At 35.2% G+C, this 16,756-nt stretch overlaps 2 protein-coding genes across 6 annotated transcripts in view; one reads left to right on the top strand and one right to left on the bottom strand.

The window, feature by feature from the left end:
• Nucleotides 1–8,743: 8,743 nt before the first annotated feature.
• On the bottom strand, nucleotides 8,744–9,510 carry LOC120074047 (signal peptidase complex subunit 1-like). Its single transcript, XM_039027026.2, has 2 exons — nucleotides 9,370–9,510; nucleotides 8,744–9,146 (listed from the first exon to the last, which is right to left on the bottom strand). Exon 2 carries the CDS (start codon nucleotides 9,144–9,146, stop codon nucleotides 8,865–8,867), a length of 282 nt encoding a protein of 93 aa, XP_038882954.1. The 5' UTR covers nucleotides 9,370–9,510; the 3' UTR covers nucleotides 8,744–8,864.
• Nucleotides 9,511–14,774: 5,264 nt separating this feature from the next.
• LOC150031273 (uncharacterized) overlaps nucleotides 14,775–16,756 on the top strand; it is a 4,700-nt gene continuing 2,718 nt past the window's right edge. For 2 of the 5 annotated variants that reach the window (XM_090309137.1, XM_090309136.1), the window contains exons 1-2: nucleotides 14,775–15,035; nucleotides 15,414–16,698. In XM_090309137.1, coding sequence (XP_090165263.1) covers nucleotides 15,512–16,698 — 1,187 coding nt within the window. In that variant the 5' untranslated portion in view covers nucleotides 14,775–15,035; nucleotides 15,414–15,511. Of the gene's footprint in view, nucleotides 15,079–15,413; nucleotides 16,699–16,756 lie in introns of all 5 variants that reach the window. The other 3 variants (XM_090309140.1, XM_090309138.1, XM_090309139.1) reach the window with 2 other exon arrangements.

The following is a 16,756-nucleotide window of genomic DNA, read 5'->3' as shown; positions in this document are numbered from 1 at the left end:
GACTGGTAAAGAGTGGATATCTAAGAGAGTTAGAAGATGATTCATTACCTCTATGTGAATAGTCTTGAAGGAAAAATGACTAAAAGACCTTTTAGTGGAAAAGGTTATAGAGCCAAAGAGCCCTCAAAGCTCATACATTCAGATCTTTGTAGTCTGACGAATGTAACAGTTCGAAGAGGGTACGAATACTTCATCTATTTAATAGATGATTATTCAAGGTATGGTTACTTATACCTAATGAGACATTAGTCTGAAGCCTTTGAAAAGTTCAAAAAATAGAAGGCTGAAGTTGAAAACCTGTTAGGTGAAACGATTAAAACACTTTGATCTAATCAGGGTGGAGAGTACATGGATTTAGAATTCCAAAACTATATGATAAAACTTAGAATTCAATTCCAACTCTTAGCATCTGGTATACCTCAACAAAACGGTGTATTAGAAAGGAGAAATAGAACCTTATTAGACATGGTGGGATCCATTTACAAGGTCTCCCTCTTTGAAATTGACTTCTCTTCTTGATTTGTCTTTAGTTTCCTTGAAGACTGTGGTCCTTTCTAAATGGTCATGTACTTCTCGGTGCAATTCTTCTATTCTTTCAATCATACTTTCAGGTTCAAGACTAACATCCACATAAGAGGGTAAGTTAGCAAGGTCAAATGTGAGTTTAGGAGGTTGAGTGTATACTACTTTGAAGGGGCATCTCCCCGTTGATCTATTCTTCATGTTATTAAAGGGCAAACTCCGCTTGAGCAAGGGACAAATCCCATTTCTTTGATCTCGATCCGCTTATGCATCGTACAAGATTTTCCAAGGTTCTATTGGTGACTTTTGTTTGGTTGTCAGTTTGTGGATGTGAAGTGGTGCTAAATTTCAAGCTAGTGTCAAACTTCTTTCACAAAGTACGCCAAAAATGACCAAGGAATTTCATGTCCCTATCTGAGACGATTGATTTAGGTACTCTATGAAGACAAACTACCTCTCTAAAGAAGAGGTTAGCAATATAGACTGCATCCCTTGTTTTCTTGCATGCTAGAAAATAGGCCATTTTGCTGAAACGATCCACTACCACCATGATTGCATCATACCCTCTTTATGTTTTGGGTAGACCGAGAACAAAATCAACAGATAGGTCTTCCCAAATGGTTGTAGGGATTGGTAATGGAGTATATAGTTCGACATTTGTAGAGGTTCCTTTGGCTTTCTGGCAAACAACACACCTTTTAACGAAATTATTGACAACTTTTCGAAGTTGTGGCCAATAGAACCGTTTAGCTACTAATTCAAATGTTTTGTTTGGGCCAAAATGTTCTGCTAGGCCTTCGGAATATGTTTCTTTTAGAAGGGATTCTCGAAGAGATGTGTAAGGGATACACAGTTGTTCTTCTTTGAATAAGAAGTCGTCCATGATGTGGAAGTCTTCAGTATTTAGAAAGTGAGTACCCTTGTACCAAATATCGGCAAAATCTCGATCATCTTCGTACAATTTTGTTAGGTGAGAAAATGCAGTCACTTCCGTAGCTAGTGTAGTTAGAATCAAAATCTTTCGACTAAGAGCATCAACAACCTTATTCTCCTTGCTAGATTGATGCTTGATCACGAATTCAGATCTTTGTATGAATGAAATCCACCGAGCATGCATATCACACATTATTTGGTTTTTATAACTGGGGATGGTACATATTTCATTCACTTGTGTCATGGTCTTCCTAAGAGTATATGACAAACATCCATTTCAAGCACATCACACATTATTTGGTTTTTATAACTATTGCTAATTGAAAGAGAGATGGTACATATTTCATTCACTTGTGCTTCTCCGTTTTTTTCACCCAACCTATCTTATAAGAATTTGGATGAGCTTCCACCTTGAGATTCAAGGTTGCCACTAACTTCTTGGAGATAAAGTTGTCACTGCTTCCACTATCAATGATGACATTGCAACATCTTGCCATTAATCGTGCATCGTGTCTTAAAGAGGCAATGTCTTTGGGGGTTTGAATCTCCTTTGGGAGCGATTAACATCCTTTGGAGAACATAAGATACTATCTCCATTATCCACTTCAATAAGCTCGGTTTCTTCTTCAACTTCTTCACTGTGCTCAGTCAGAGGTTCTTCATCTTCTTCCAAATAGGCTACCCTCTTTCTTTGAAGGAATTCATTGGACAAATGACCAGCTTGGCCGCATCGAAAGCATTTGCCGAATGTAGGCCGGTTGCAAGGATTTTGGGATTTCCTTTTGTTGGCAGCTTCAGAGTTCTTTTCCACGCCCTCCCCAAGACTTTCTCATTTTCTTTGGTCGAGGATATGGATGATGGTTGGTTAGCAACTCTGAATGAGGAATTCATTCTCCTACTTGTGGATGCTTCCCATTGGGGTTTTTTTTTTTTTTAAAGCTTTCTTGAAGCGAATTTCATTGAGTTCTTCCACTGTTTCAGCAAAAGCAATCACCTCAGCCAACAAATTGAATTGTTGGAGTTTTACCTTCTCTTTGATGTCCATTTTCAGCCCACCAATGAAGTGTGCAATCACATGTTGTTCATTTTCAGCCAAGTTGGTTCTTGCCCCCAAACGATGGAACTCCTCCACGAATTTAGCTACTGGCTGAGAGCCTTGTCTACAATTTTAATATTGGTTATATAATGTATGCTTATAATTTGGAGGGAGAAATCTCCCTTTCATCAACTTCTTCATTTTCTCTCACGTTCGAATAGGCCGCTTGCCTTGTCTTTGGCGATTCACCTCCAATTGATCCCACCATGCAGATACACCTAAGCTACTAATCATAACTTTTTGACTCTTGTGATTTGGCATATTCACGTAATCAAAGAAGTCTTTCGTGTTCTCGATCCAATCAAGAAACGTCTCAATGTCATGCTTACCGTTGTAAAACGGTAAGTCTATCTTCATTTTGAAGTCATAAGGATCCTCTCTAGCTTCATATCTCCCTTCTCGGCCTTTTCTTGCATCAAAATACTCTTCTTCTAGATCATCTTCACTCGAAGAATTCCAATTTTGGAATTCTTGATGCCTTTCTTGCATATTTGGACGTCTTTTTGGATTTTCTTGGAGAAGCCCATGAATTCTTGGACTCTTTTCTTGAAGATTTTCTTGCTGGAATTGAAAATTTCTTGGCCCTCTAGCTCCTCGGCTTCCCCTTTCCCAATTTTGATTAAATGCCAGAGCTTCTTCGTCAACTTGGGCCGGAGCCACCATTGCATCCATCCTTCTCACGAGCCTCACTACTATTTGTTCCAGATTGTTTGACGAGCCTTGAATTCCCTCCAACGTGCCTTCCACGGACAGCAAGCGTCTCGTGGTGGTTCTTGAAGAGAGGGTGAGAGTGTCTTCCACCTCTTGGTCTATCGTTGGAGCATCAACTCCTCCTCTTGGATGGATGTTTCTTCTTCCTGCCATTCGTCCAAGGATGTGTTGCTCTGATACTACTATTGGTATAAACCAAACTCTAATTTTTTTTAAAATCAAATTGAATATCTCCTCAAATGAGCGAGAGATGCTTTATTTATAGGAAAAATGTTTTATACGTGCTGAATAATAGCTAACTAACATGTAACTAACTTTTATTTTAACTTGCTTACAAATGTTTATTAATACACCAGTTTGGACACGAAAATATAACATCTATGTTTTCCTTTCTTCCTCCAGTTCTATTAGTTAGCCACGATCTTTATTTCATTGTAAGAACTTTTAATCCGTCAAGTAATGGATACTATCAAACAATTCAATAATTTGAAAATGTTTGGCTATCCATGTTCAGTCGAAAATAAAAATGTTTCATGCAACTTTAGAGTAATGAGTTTTGAGATTGATAGTACATGCTTTTATATCATGATTTGACTCTTCATGCTCTAACATTTGTAAGAAGATTTCCTATTCTCAAGTTCATAGACTCATCTAGAAAGAAGCCAAAATTCTCTCACACAAATTTTTGAACTATTCTTTTGGTCTGATAATGCAGCTTTTGTGGCAAAGTTCATGAGCATATACAAGACTTTCCTCATTTCAACATTCGGCTAAATAGAAGAAAAGTAGACCTTGAAGTTAGGCTGTTTCAGTTCATTCAAGAAAACCAATTGTAAGTTAATAGATTTGGTGCGACGTTGAATCAAGTCAATTTGGTGTATTTATCATATCTTCTTCGATCAGTTTTGTATGGCACTCTAGTTGTTCATCCTCCTTTAGCCTTTTTTTATTAGGGAACTTAAAGCTGCACTTTGAGGGATTTGAACTGAATCTAACATGGCAGATAAAATGGAAAAAAAAATTCAGTCATTTTGTCTACTGGAACCACCCCCCCTCCCTCAATCTAAAACTAACAATAATAGATAAGAGAGGCTACGACCCATGTTAGCTAATTGGCTGTTTCTTTCTAATATTTAGAAATTTAGTCCTAATGGTGTGAAGAAAGTTAGAATTCAATCTGTATGGTTTTAGAGATCTTTGTACGGATGAACTTTTCACAAGCACCTTTATAATTAATGACCCATCCTAAAAAACATATGAAATCTAACATTATGCCGTCAGAGCGATTACTGCATTTTATGACGTATCGCGTTAGGGATGATCATGTCTATCGTAATCCTAATGATGGTCATCGCTATCACGATCTTCATTTTTCTCATCCCATATTCAGGGAAAACACAACAAACTGTGAGAAAAATGAAGAAAACAAAACAGACTGTCATGATCTCAATAGAGATGACCATCACATTAAGACTGTATAAAAAAAACTATGGTTTTATAAAAACCCTTATAAATAGTTCCTGTGATAGGAACTATGTATAAGGATTTTATCAAACCATAAGGCTTATTTATGAGGTTTTATCAAACCATAAGGGGTATTAAAAAAAACTTGATAACCCAACCAACTTGACTACCAACCCAAGTCGTAAGGGTTGTAGACTTGTAGTGGGTTAGATTTTTCTTGGGTTGGGTTGCGTTAAAAATTCTGAAAATTTGAATTTCAAGATGTTCTCGAGTTCAGAAAAATTATAGCTTCTTTTTATTGTCATTTTCCAAAAAAAAAAAAAGAAAGAAAAAGAAAAAACATAAGGCAACCTACCTAAGATTTAATATCCTACAAGTTTCTTTGACATCCCAAATATTGTAGGGTAAGGTAAGCTATCTTGTGAGATTAATTTGAGGTGTACGTAAGTTGGCATGGACAATCACAAATATCAAAAATAGAAAAAAAAAAAAAGAAAAGAAAAAAAAGGGACAAAAATAAGAATAGTTATCAAACAGAAATGTGTACACGTAATATGTTTGTAATTTATAATTTTAATTATATAACAATATGTGTAGTTCTAATTGCGAAATGTCTCATCAAACTTAATTGTCGAATTCTATACATGTAAGAAGTTTTATTAAATTTTAATAATATTTTCATGATTTTAAATTGTTACAAATGGTAATGTATAAATATTAAATATATAAGCATAAAGTTTAAAGACTATTATCTTTTCAAAAAAAAGTTAAAGAGATTAAAACGTTATAGATTTAAGAGGTAGTTGCAAATATAGACTATTATAAATTTAATCAATTTTTAAAACTTATTTTTATAAATGTTGAAACTTTTTGATATTTTCATATATAAGATTTAATGGGTCTCTCGGACTAAAATATTCGAGTGTGTGATGAGCGGTTAGAGAGAGAATGTAACATTGGATTTTTTTTAAAAAAAAAAAAAATATTTATGAAGCATCCTATGTTGGAGAGAAAAAAATGCATTTATTTATTGAGATTTTATTCTTTTGTTTAATTGAAGAGAGAAAATGTAGTTATTTGTTGAGATTTTATTACTTTGGTTAATTGGAGAGAAAAATGCATTTAATGAAAATTTATTTTCTATTTATGTTGGTTTCACATGTCACTCTTGGTTTTTGGACGGATTCATGGTTATTTTAAATATATCTTATAACATTTTGTTAGATATTTGAAAACATTCTAACCAATATATGAAATATACTACCGTTTATAAATTAGAGATTGACTCAATGTTTGATGTAAATCACAGAACCAATATTTGAAATATATCATAATATATAAATCTCATATTGACTTATTATTTGACATAAATCACAGTATATATTATAAATTTCATTTACATCAAATAAATCAAATCAAAAAAACTTTTGAGTTTCATTTTTTTAAAAAAATATGTACTTATTTATAGGCTAGGATAAGAAGGCAATTCCACCATGATTTTTGTGTAATAAAAAAGCCATTTGGATATTTTTAAAAACAATAATAAGGCCAGACAAAAATAAAATATAGGACCGTCTTGTGTGTTGTTATTCCTTGCAAATATAATAATCAAACTAAAAAATAATATCAAATATAACACAATGCAAAAAAATACTTTCAAAGTATATCAATGATAGAGTCTATCCCTAATAAGAAGTCCATACCCGATAGACTTTGTTATATTTGCAATTTTTAAAAAATGTTGCTATACATCTAACTATTACCCTAAGAGCAAGGATGAAAATATATGTGGATATGTCGATATATCTATTGATGTATCCTTAAATTAAAAGTTTCAATATTAATATTAAATATCTATGAACATCTTCGACATCTTTTTATAAATGCTTATAAAATATAAAAAAAAAATCATATACTTAGTCAAATATGAATGTGACTACTAGCAACAATATCCAAAACTTAATTTTAGAGTAAAAAAAGACTTAATTATTATTTTCTTATAAATTTCGTGACTTGAAGAAATGTTTATCGATATCAATATTTAATCAATGTCTGTCCGTAAAATTGAAATTTTCGATACGGACGTAAATAGTGACGAGAATGATTTTGACGATGTTTTAAGCCCAAATAACGGATTTTTTTTTTAATAAATAATGACAAAAATAGGGTTGGGGGGAAATATTTTCAAAAATAGGTGTTTTGGAAAAGTATTGACAGATTTAGGGTAGTGAAATCATGTACTTTTCCATGTGGCGAGTGCATTTAATCCAGTCAGTTAATCCAGTCATTTAACCCAGTACACGAGTTCGCTTATGAGTTTTACAATTAATAGTTCTTTTGAGTTTTAAAAGGTTTGCATAATGAATTTATGTTTATGTTTGTATTATTTTTTTGTTTGTATTAATAGTTCTTTTGTTTAAAGTATAAAAATTAGGTTCAACATCAAAATTTTATAAGAACATGCATAATTGAGCTTAGAACATTATATGGTTCAAAGTTCAAAGTTCAAAGATTGAGAGAGCGAGATTGTGGGAGAGAGTGAGATTGTAGGAGAGAGCGAGATTTTGAGCGAGATTGTGGGAGAGAGAGAGATTATAGGAGAGAGCGAGATTTTGGACGAGAAAGTGGGAGAGAACGAGATTGGAGAGAGCGAGATTGTGGGAGAGATTCTGCCACGTGGCTGCCACATGGAAATCGTGTACCGATATCAAACTTAACTACCATAACACTACTACAAAACCTTGTACCAACCACTGTGCTATTCTACAGAAACTCCATCAGTACACAGAGAGGTAAGAGAAAAAGAAAGAAAAAGAGGTTAGCTACCAAACAATAATTTCAGAAGTTCAGAAATTCCTTGGAAATACATATATCAGAGGGAACTACATCAGAAACCCCTTCCTCATAGTCATAGCCAAAAGGACTGAAGGGGTTAACTAACACTAATCCATCTTATAATATCTGATGGCTAGTGAAGCCAATAACTATTTACACTCTGTTTGAAAACATATATCCGTGAGTGTTTGGGTCAACTTACATGCACCTTTACTAAGCCCACGAGATAACCCGTTTGACCTACAACATTTGGTTGTCAAGGAAACCCATTTGACAACAATTTCATTTTATAGTTTTTTTGTTATTAAAATTTATGTTTGTTTCCTTCCAAAATTTCAATTATAGTTTTCATCTTTATCTAAGAAAGACTTGAATTCCTAATTAAAATTCTAAAAACCAAAACAAGTATGTGTGTGTGTATATAAACATATATTTGGTACCCATGAGTGTAGGCCAGCTGACACACACTTGGACTAAACTCACGGGAGAACTCGTCTGACCCTACGACATTTGGAAACCAAAACAAGTATTTGAAACCTACTTTGTGGTGTTTACAAGTTAAAATCAAACAGTTACAAAACAGAGTTTTAATATTCTAGTTATGTAGTTCAAGTGAGATGAACATGTGCTCTCCTGATTGAATACAGAGACTTTCAACCCCAATTCCAACCCTTGGAGTTAATCACCAAACAAACCCAAAGAAGAACTCAGAATGCACACAAAACATATTGCAGAATGCCTTCAAAAACTCAAGCACATAAAAGAGTGCAAGAATGCCCAATTTCACAATAGTGTAGACAAACTTCAGACACAAGCTATATTCCAACATTTACCATAAGCGAACATTGTACATGCAAGCAAAACGTCATAGAAATAGCATATAATGTACCAATAATGTAAATTGCAATGCCTTCCTGAATATTATGGTGTGCAGATGACAATCTGTAAAGGCAATATTCATCCTCTGTATGAATTAATTCAGTTTAGTTTCAAAATGCTCTTCACAAGTATATATTATAATAACCAGGGAACAGCAGAAAGCAAACAAAAGCTTATAATTATGACAATTTAAACATGTTGATTATGATTCAATCTATTTCAACCATAGAACAGAAAAAACACAAGGGCTCTCTTTCCACAGATCCACAAGCCGCAACCAAAGTAAAGCAACAGGCAAGGGCATTCTCTAAAACTTCAAAATTATAATCCATATAACGAGTGTATGTATCATCATTTTGAGAACATTAGAAATTCAATGGTTCAAACTGTATGTTAATACAAGAACAACGTCAATTAAACTGACCTACTTCTTAGCAGTTTTCTTCTTCAAAACCACAGGCTCCTGCGGTTGCGGCTTAGGGTATTTTTCAGCCAAACTAGGATCCAACCACTTGAGCGGGTGGCGATTAAAGAAAGGCCAATTCGGAACAGTGATTAATGTTGTGAGAACCACACCGCCAGCGTAAACCAAGATCATCATCCGAAACGATCCCATAATATAGCCAGTCAAAAAAGCCACCACGGCAAATGCAACCAACATAATCTGCATCAACTGCTCCGCTAGCTTTTGCCCCTGCCAGTCCATCTAAAACATGGAAAACAAGAAGATAGTCATCAGATCGAACCCAGAAGGGGGCGTAGAACGTCAATGAAGAAAGATTGGTCAAAACTCCATAAGAAGATTCAACTATTATGAAAATCCCTAGCTACTTAAAGAAATGAAAATCCTAGGCGCTACGAACAAAGATTTAGAAATATAGAAATGAAGGTAGAAGGAATTTGAAAACTGAGAGAGGGAGAGCAATAACCTGTAGGCGAAATTGGAGACGACGATGTACAGTCCAAAGGGGAATGATCAGCGAGAGGAATAGAGGATATGTCAATTGCTTTCGGGAATCAGACGGAGAGCGCAGAGCGGTATGTATTTACTGGTTCTGATTCGGAATAATTCACACGTAAAATCTTAGCCGTCCGATGAATTTCCACATCTGCACGACCGATCCAACGGTAAATATGAATTGGACTGTAATTTTTTTCTTAAAAAAAACAATGTTATTTTAATAATTATTAACAAAAATAGAGGAATTTTTTTTTAAAAAAAATAATGTTTTTTTAATAAATAATGACAAAAAAAGGGTTGGGGGGGGAGGGGGGGAATATTTTCAAAAATAGGTGTTTTGGAAAAGTGTTGACAGATTTAGGGTAGTGAAATCGTGTACCGGGTACACGATTTCCATGTGGTTGACCGGTCAGTACACGAGTTCGCTTGTGAGTTTTACAATTAATAGTTCTTTCAAGTTTTAGAAGGTTTGCATAATGAGTTTATGTTTATGTTTGTATTATTTTTTTGGTTGTATTAATAGTTCTTTTGTTTAAAGTATAAAAATTAGGTTCAACATCAGAATTTTATCAGAACATGCATAATTGAGCTTAGAACATTATATGGTTCAAGGTTCAAAGATTGAGAGAGCGAGATTGTGGGAGAGAGCGAGATTGTAGGAGAGAGAGAAAGTTTGGGAGAGAAACTTTTTCTTTTCTCAAATCAATTATACGAAAAATAGAGTCACCAATTGAAAGCAACGAAACCCATTAACCTATAAACAAGCTCTAAGCTAAACGAGGGCCTTAATATCTAAAAGCTGCTGGAAAGATCATCAAAGGAAGACAAAATAGAGGGCAACAGCCATGTATTATCTCCATATTTCTTATTAAGCAACTGGAATAAGTAAAGAAACAAAATTCACAAGGAATGGGGCGATTTGTTCACTCAATTCGACAATAGAGAAATAAAGCACATCATTGATTAAACCGAATTCATGTTAATGTGGAGATTGGAAAAAGCTGAGAACCGTCTAGACACAATGTTATAGCACATCGATTCCTTCTGTAACTTCTTCAGCTGTGGAAAAAGCTGAGAACCCAGATGGTCATTTCCTGCTAAGAAACCACATTCCTCTCTCTCTCCGTATCAAAATCAAAGTGTCATGGTCTTATTAATAGATACGTAATCCCTCCACCAAAGTGCAGAGAAGAGTAATTCATGTAAGTGGGAGAGAGCGAGAAAGTGGGAGAGAGCAAGATTGTAAGAGAGAGCGGCCATGACTAATGCTCTTTACACAATCAGGATAAGCTTATAATTAATCCTATGCAATCATCCCATATCCTCAACATTTCTCATACATACGTTGTTAAAAGGTTTTAATTAATTTAACCATAAGAACTATCATTAATGGATGCTATGTTATCATTAATTAGTACATTTTGAATTAACTCAAGATGTTACATATCTGTAAGGTAAAATGTTCAAACTTCCATCTTTTATATAATTAAACTAAAAACAAAGGTTTAGTTATGCAAGTTACCACGCTCGAGAATGGACTTTCATCTGTCATGATTTACATACAACCAAAATTCTGAGAAAATAATGATAAATTCTCTCAGTAGGCAACGGCTGAGATAAATTCAATGATCGAATAAAATGGCGAAAGATTGATTCTCAGAAATGGGTTTGTATATTACTTCCATTGGAGCTTCCATTCTCAGAGATTGTAGGAGAGAGCGAGATTGAGAGTATCTCGCTGAACATCTCGCTCTCTCAATCTCGCTCGCTCTCGTTGAACATCTCGCTCTCTCCTATTGTATATTCAATTTTTTTATATTATAAAGTTGTACATTATTCTTTTAATTAAATTGTACATATTATTTTAATTAAGTTGTACATTATTCTTTTAATTAAGTTGTACATTATTCTTCTAATTGAGAAAAAAATATTTTTTTAATTGAGAAATAAATATTTTTTTTTCAAATCATGGCTTTAAATCCAGGACCTATTGATCCCGATGTTTTGTACGACCAGTCCATTTATCGATCATCTGTTGTATGGCGAGATCGTACTACTGGAGAAATATCTTGCAGGCATCGAGAGGCAGTTCTCCAACGCACTATCCCGCTCTACCCTCGAATACTACCGCTACTGCGCACATCTGGATTCTATGGGGTTGTTAGATCAGTATTTATTCAGTTGGACTGGCATCTGATCACAGCCTTGGTCGAGAGATGAAGGCCCAAGACGTATACATTCCATATGTCTGTTGGAGAGTGCACTATCACTCTACAAGACATAGAAATGTTGTTGGGGTTACCTGTTGACGGTGAGCCGGTCACCGAAGTGATGTATGATGACTGGTTAGAAGTTTGTCAACTGTACCTCGGTGCGACCCCACCTGCCGACAAGATTAAAGGATTGAGGTTAAGTTTAATATGGTTAGGAACACAATTTCGTCAGCTCACAAATGACGTAAACGAGGAAACCATCATAAGATATGCACGAGCATATATACTATAAATGATGGGTGGGAGTCTGTTTTTAGATAAATCAAGCCATTTTGTTCACTTGATGTTCCTGCCACTGTTAGCTAACCTCCATGATGCGGGGCAGTATTCGTGAGGTGGAGCATGCTTGGCATGGTTGTGTAGACAACTATGCAAAGCAACAAGACCTGAGGTTTGAGAGATAATTGGGCCTCTCATACTTTTGCAACTATGGGCTTGGGAGCGATTTCCAATAATGGCTCCACAGCTACATGTTAATGACGCTCAGTTAGTTGGACGAGCCTACGGTTCTCGGTATGTTGTTTTAATTCAATTTAATTTTTATATCACTGATCTAGTTAATTTAAATTCTAAATTATCAATTTAAAAATTTAGGTGGAGAGATAAAGTTTGTGTGACTAGGACAGCCACACATGCCAGTATAGATACATGTTTGATCTGCTTCAACCTGAACAGGTACATTACACTGAACCTAATTGATTATTTTATACACATTTTTATTGTATTTGTCTTTAATATTCTCTAATATAATATTTTTTGTTTCAGGTTATTTGGGAGCCGTACAAAATTATTATGCATACTTTGCCTAATTTTTATACAAATGGTCAAAACATATAGCGGACGATGAGTCCTCTCATATGTTTTCACATTGGTGAGTGGCATCTTCCTGACAGGGTGATGAGACAATTCGGTTTTTAGCAGGACGTCCTATCGCCTTGTAATCCTGAACCCGTACTGCATGATATTGACCTAAGGACTGGAGATTGGTTCAAAAAAGTTGCACATTTGGTAGTGCGATGGCACTATCGTGCAAGGTTTATTGCAATGGGGTTTTCTCTTGAACAGTTTGACACATATGTCACTCCATAATATATTCATTGGTATAATAATATCACAAGGCGCTACGTCACTCGTCCGGGAGCAACTGTGGGTCATTTGGTAAATGAATATTATCTAATTATTTTTAATTTAAATTTATTTTAAATATTGTCTAATTGTTTTATAATTCACAGAGATCGAACAACCGTAGACTCCGTGAGGTTGCGAATGATCCGAACCAGGTCCTTGCTATATGTAGTGACAACCAAAGCTATATGGAGGAAATTCGTTATATGTACGATATACCTATTGTTCCTCCACCAACTCCTAGACGTAGAGGACCTGTTTGGGAAGAGGATGAGTTTAATGAGGTTGCACATAATATGGAAGAGTTGCCCCCTATGATGCAGACATGGAGTCAAACTGATTATGTTAGTCCGATGATGATGATGTCAGCATTTGGTTGAGGACATTATGACTCAGAGGCTGGTCCTTCGTCTTCATATGTGCATGGACATGGGTGGGGTCGTGGAGAGCATAGTGAATATTTATATTATGAAGCGCTTGCAGAGGTACCAGAGCAACATCAAGAAGAACCCGAGCAACCTCAAGTTCGAAGTCGACAACGACAACCAGCTCGAAATCAACGATGTCCGCCTTGTGGGACATATTGATTTTTGTAATTATTTTTATATAAATGAGATATTTAATTTACATTTTTTTATTTTTATGAGATATTATTTTTTAATTTATTATTTTTATATATTATGAATAGTAATTATTTTGATATAGAAGCTTTTAAATGTCACTGACATAAATAATAACATCAGATAGTCTAAATTTAAAAAGTTAGGTAAAAAAAACTTCAATATTCAAATTTACATATTTTATATAATAATTTGGAGATATAATAAATCAAATCAATATTCAAAACCTTCACATGCAAGTCTATAAATAAGACTAATTGATATAAAGAACATAAATTTTAATCACAGTAGTAAGGTCAATAGTTTAAAAGATTTTACAATAATGATCTTGGATTCCTTTTGTACATTTGGTACCAAGATTTTGATTGGATTTTTTTAAAATTATAAATAATAATAAAATATTTTTAGAAATTACTTTTATAAAATGGAAAATTAAAAAAAAAAAAAAGAAGAAAGAAGAAGGTGGAATGAGGAATTAAATAAAGAAAAAAAAGGAAAATTTGTACGGATATCTCACTCTCGCTAACATCTCGCTCTCGCTCAAAATCTCGCTCTCGTTCTCAGGATCTCGCTCTCGCTCTCTTCTCAGGATCTTGCTCTCTCAAACTCTCGCTCTCTCTCATAATCTCGCTCTCTCTTACTCTTCCCTCTTTCGTTCTCTCTCAATACAAAATTATTTATAACACATTAAATAATTATGAGTGTTATGAGGAAGGTCTTTCGTTCTCTCAACATCAAATCACTTGAGATGAAAAAACTACCCTTCATAAAGTTTTTTTTTTAAAAAAATCAGACCAAAAAAGAAAAAAACTGGAAACTCCCAAGTTAAGAAGCTTCGTGCCAGATATGCACCAATGAATGGGTTAGAAAGAATAACATATCAAGCTGGAAACTCCTAAGTTAAAAAGAAAAAAACTGGAAACTCTCGCTCTCTCTCTTACTCCTCCCTCTTTCTCTTACTCCTCCCTCTTTCATTATCTCCCAATACAAAATTATTTTTAACACATAATTATGAGTGTTATGAGGAATGTCTTTCGTTCTCTCCACATCAAATAATTATGAGGAAGGTCTCCGGAATGATAATTAAACAGACTCAATAATAATGTTAGGACAAGGTCGAGGGTTCAAAGTTCGACGTACAAAAAATACGAAAGGGAAGGTCGAGGGTTTAAAATTCGACCTATGTAGGTCAAATTTTCAACCCTCGACTTATTTAAAAAATATAAAAAACAACAATATTTTTACACATAGTTTGAAAACGACAATATTTTCCTAAATAGTTTGGACAATATCTTTTCAATTTTCCCACACGATCCCCCAACCCTATTTTAGTTATTATTTATTAAAAAAACATTATTTTAAAAAAAAATTCCAAATAACGTTTACAAGAATTTCAAGAAGACTTTCCTCTCATCTCCCACCTCACCGATTCTTCAAAAATCTCATAGATTATCGATTTCAGAGGATCCGGACTGCTTTCTCTACATTCGCTCCGCCATTTCTCCCTCCCACCATATTCTTCGTTGCTCGGATCGGATTTCTTCATTTCCATCTAGGGTTTGATATTTTTAAGTCTAATACTCCATTATAGCCAAGTTCAGACGAAAAATTTGAAGGTAATTCTATCTTTGGACTATTCCCGGCTGAAATTTCACCAAGGTTTTTATTTTTTTTTCCATTTTTATCCTTCCCCCCCTTTTTGATTTTCGACGTGCGTTTAATTGAGAAATGCAATGGGTTTTTATCCCTGTTCCTGTTTCAAGTTTTCGTGTATGAGTAAAGGAGGTTGAGATGTCGTTGTGATTGTATAGGGTTTTGGTTATTTTGTGTTGAATCTATTGTGTGATTATTAACTATTTTGAATGTGTATTTTTTGTATTATATTTTTGGTCGGAGATGTTTGTTTGCTGGGATTTATTGATTCATAAAGTGACTGTTTTAGTTTGTGACGCTCGGAGACTGTATGTTTAACTCTGAACTTATTTCATTGTTAGGTTTCAGGTTTAGCTTCATCGAATTGGGAATTTTAAGTTGAAGAGGAGAAAGTTCTTTTTGGTGTATATTTTGTTTCTGGAAATTTGGCTGATTAACAATGTCGGTCACGGCGGGGGTTAGTGATACTGTAATTGCTGTTAGGGATAAACTTAGAGGTAAAATTGGACAAACAAAAGTTAAGAGGTACTGGCCTGGAAAGGCTCCCGAGTGGGCGGATGATGCTGATGAAGATGGCGATATTAGGATGGCCAGGGCAGCAGCACTTGAGAAAGCATTTCCAAGTCAGGAAGATTCAGATCTATCTAGGAAGGATGACCCTAGGTTGCGTCGTCTAGCCGAGAGTAGGATAGATAATAGGGAGGAGATTAGAGCTGATCATCGACGTATTCGCCAAGCTGAGATTGTTTCGACCATTGAAGAGGAAACTCGAAGGCAGGAGGGATTAGATGCAGAGGAGGAGGATGAGGAGGCTTTGGAGGAAAGAAGAAGAAGAATCAAGGAAAAGTTGCGACAAAGGGAACTAGAAGAAGCTGCATTCCCTGAAGAAGAAGAGGAGGAGGAACCAGAGGAAGAGGAAGAAGAGGAGTCTGAGTATGAAACTGACTCAGAAGATGAACCTACTGGGATAGCAATGGTGAAGCCAATATTTGTTCCTAAATCAGAGAGAGAAACTATTGCTGAACGGGAGCGTATTGAAGAGGAGGAAAGGTCTCTTGAGGAACTGAGAAAAAGGAGATTGGAGGAAAGGAAGGCAGAGACAAAGCACATTGTGGTTGAGGAGATTAGAAAGGATGAAGAGATCCAGAAGAATCTGGAAATGGAGGCAAATATTGCAGATGTGGATACTGATGATGAAATTAATGAAGCAGAAGAATATGAGGCTTGGAAGGTTAGAGAGATTGCTAGGATCAAGAGGGATAGAGAACTCCGAGATGCAATGTTGAAGGAGAGGGAGGAGATTGAGAAGGTGAGGAATATGACTGAGGAAGAGAGGAGAGAGTGGGAGAGGAAGAATTCGAAACCTGCTCCACCACCTAAGCAGAAGTGGAAGTTTATGCAAAAATATTACCACAAGGGTGCGTTCTTCCAGGAAGATGCTGATGATAATGCTGGAACTGCTGGATCTGATTCTATTTTCCATCGTGATTTCTCTTCCCCAACTGGAGAAGATAAGATGGACAAGACAATATTGCCGAAGGTTATGCAAGTCAAGCACTTTGGTCGTAGTGGGAGAACTAAATGGACACATCTTGTCAATGAAGATACGACCGACTGGAACAACCCGTAAGTCTATGTAACCTAGTTTGCTTTCTGCTTCTCAGTTTCCTATTGTAAATTATTT

Source organism: Benincasa hispida, unplaced genomic scaffold (assembly GCF_027475165.1).
Source record: "Benincasa hispida cultivar pf3 unplaced genomic scaffold, pf3_genome.v1.1 HicScf134, whole genome shotgun sequence".
Classification (NCBI taxonomy): Eukaryota; Viridiplantae; Streptophyta; class Magnoliopsida; order Cucurbitales; family Cucurbitaceae; genus Benincasa; species Benincasa hispida.
This window is presented reverse-complemented; position numbering and strand designations above follow the sequence as displayed.

Excerpts from the sequence above, each read along its gene's own strand:
- LOC120074047 (XM_039027026.2), bottom strand. The coding sequence starts at position 9,146 with ATGGACTGGCAGGGGCAAAAGCTAGCGGAGCAGTTGATGCAGATTATG.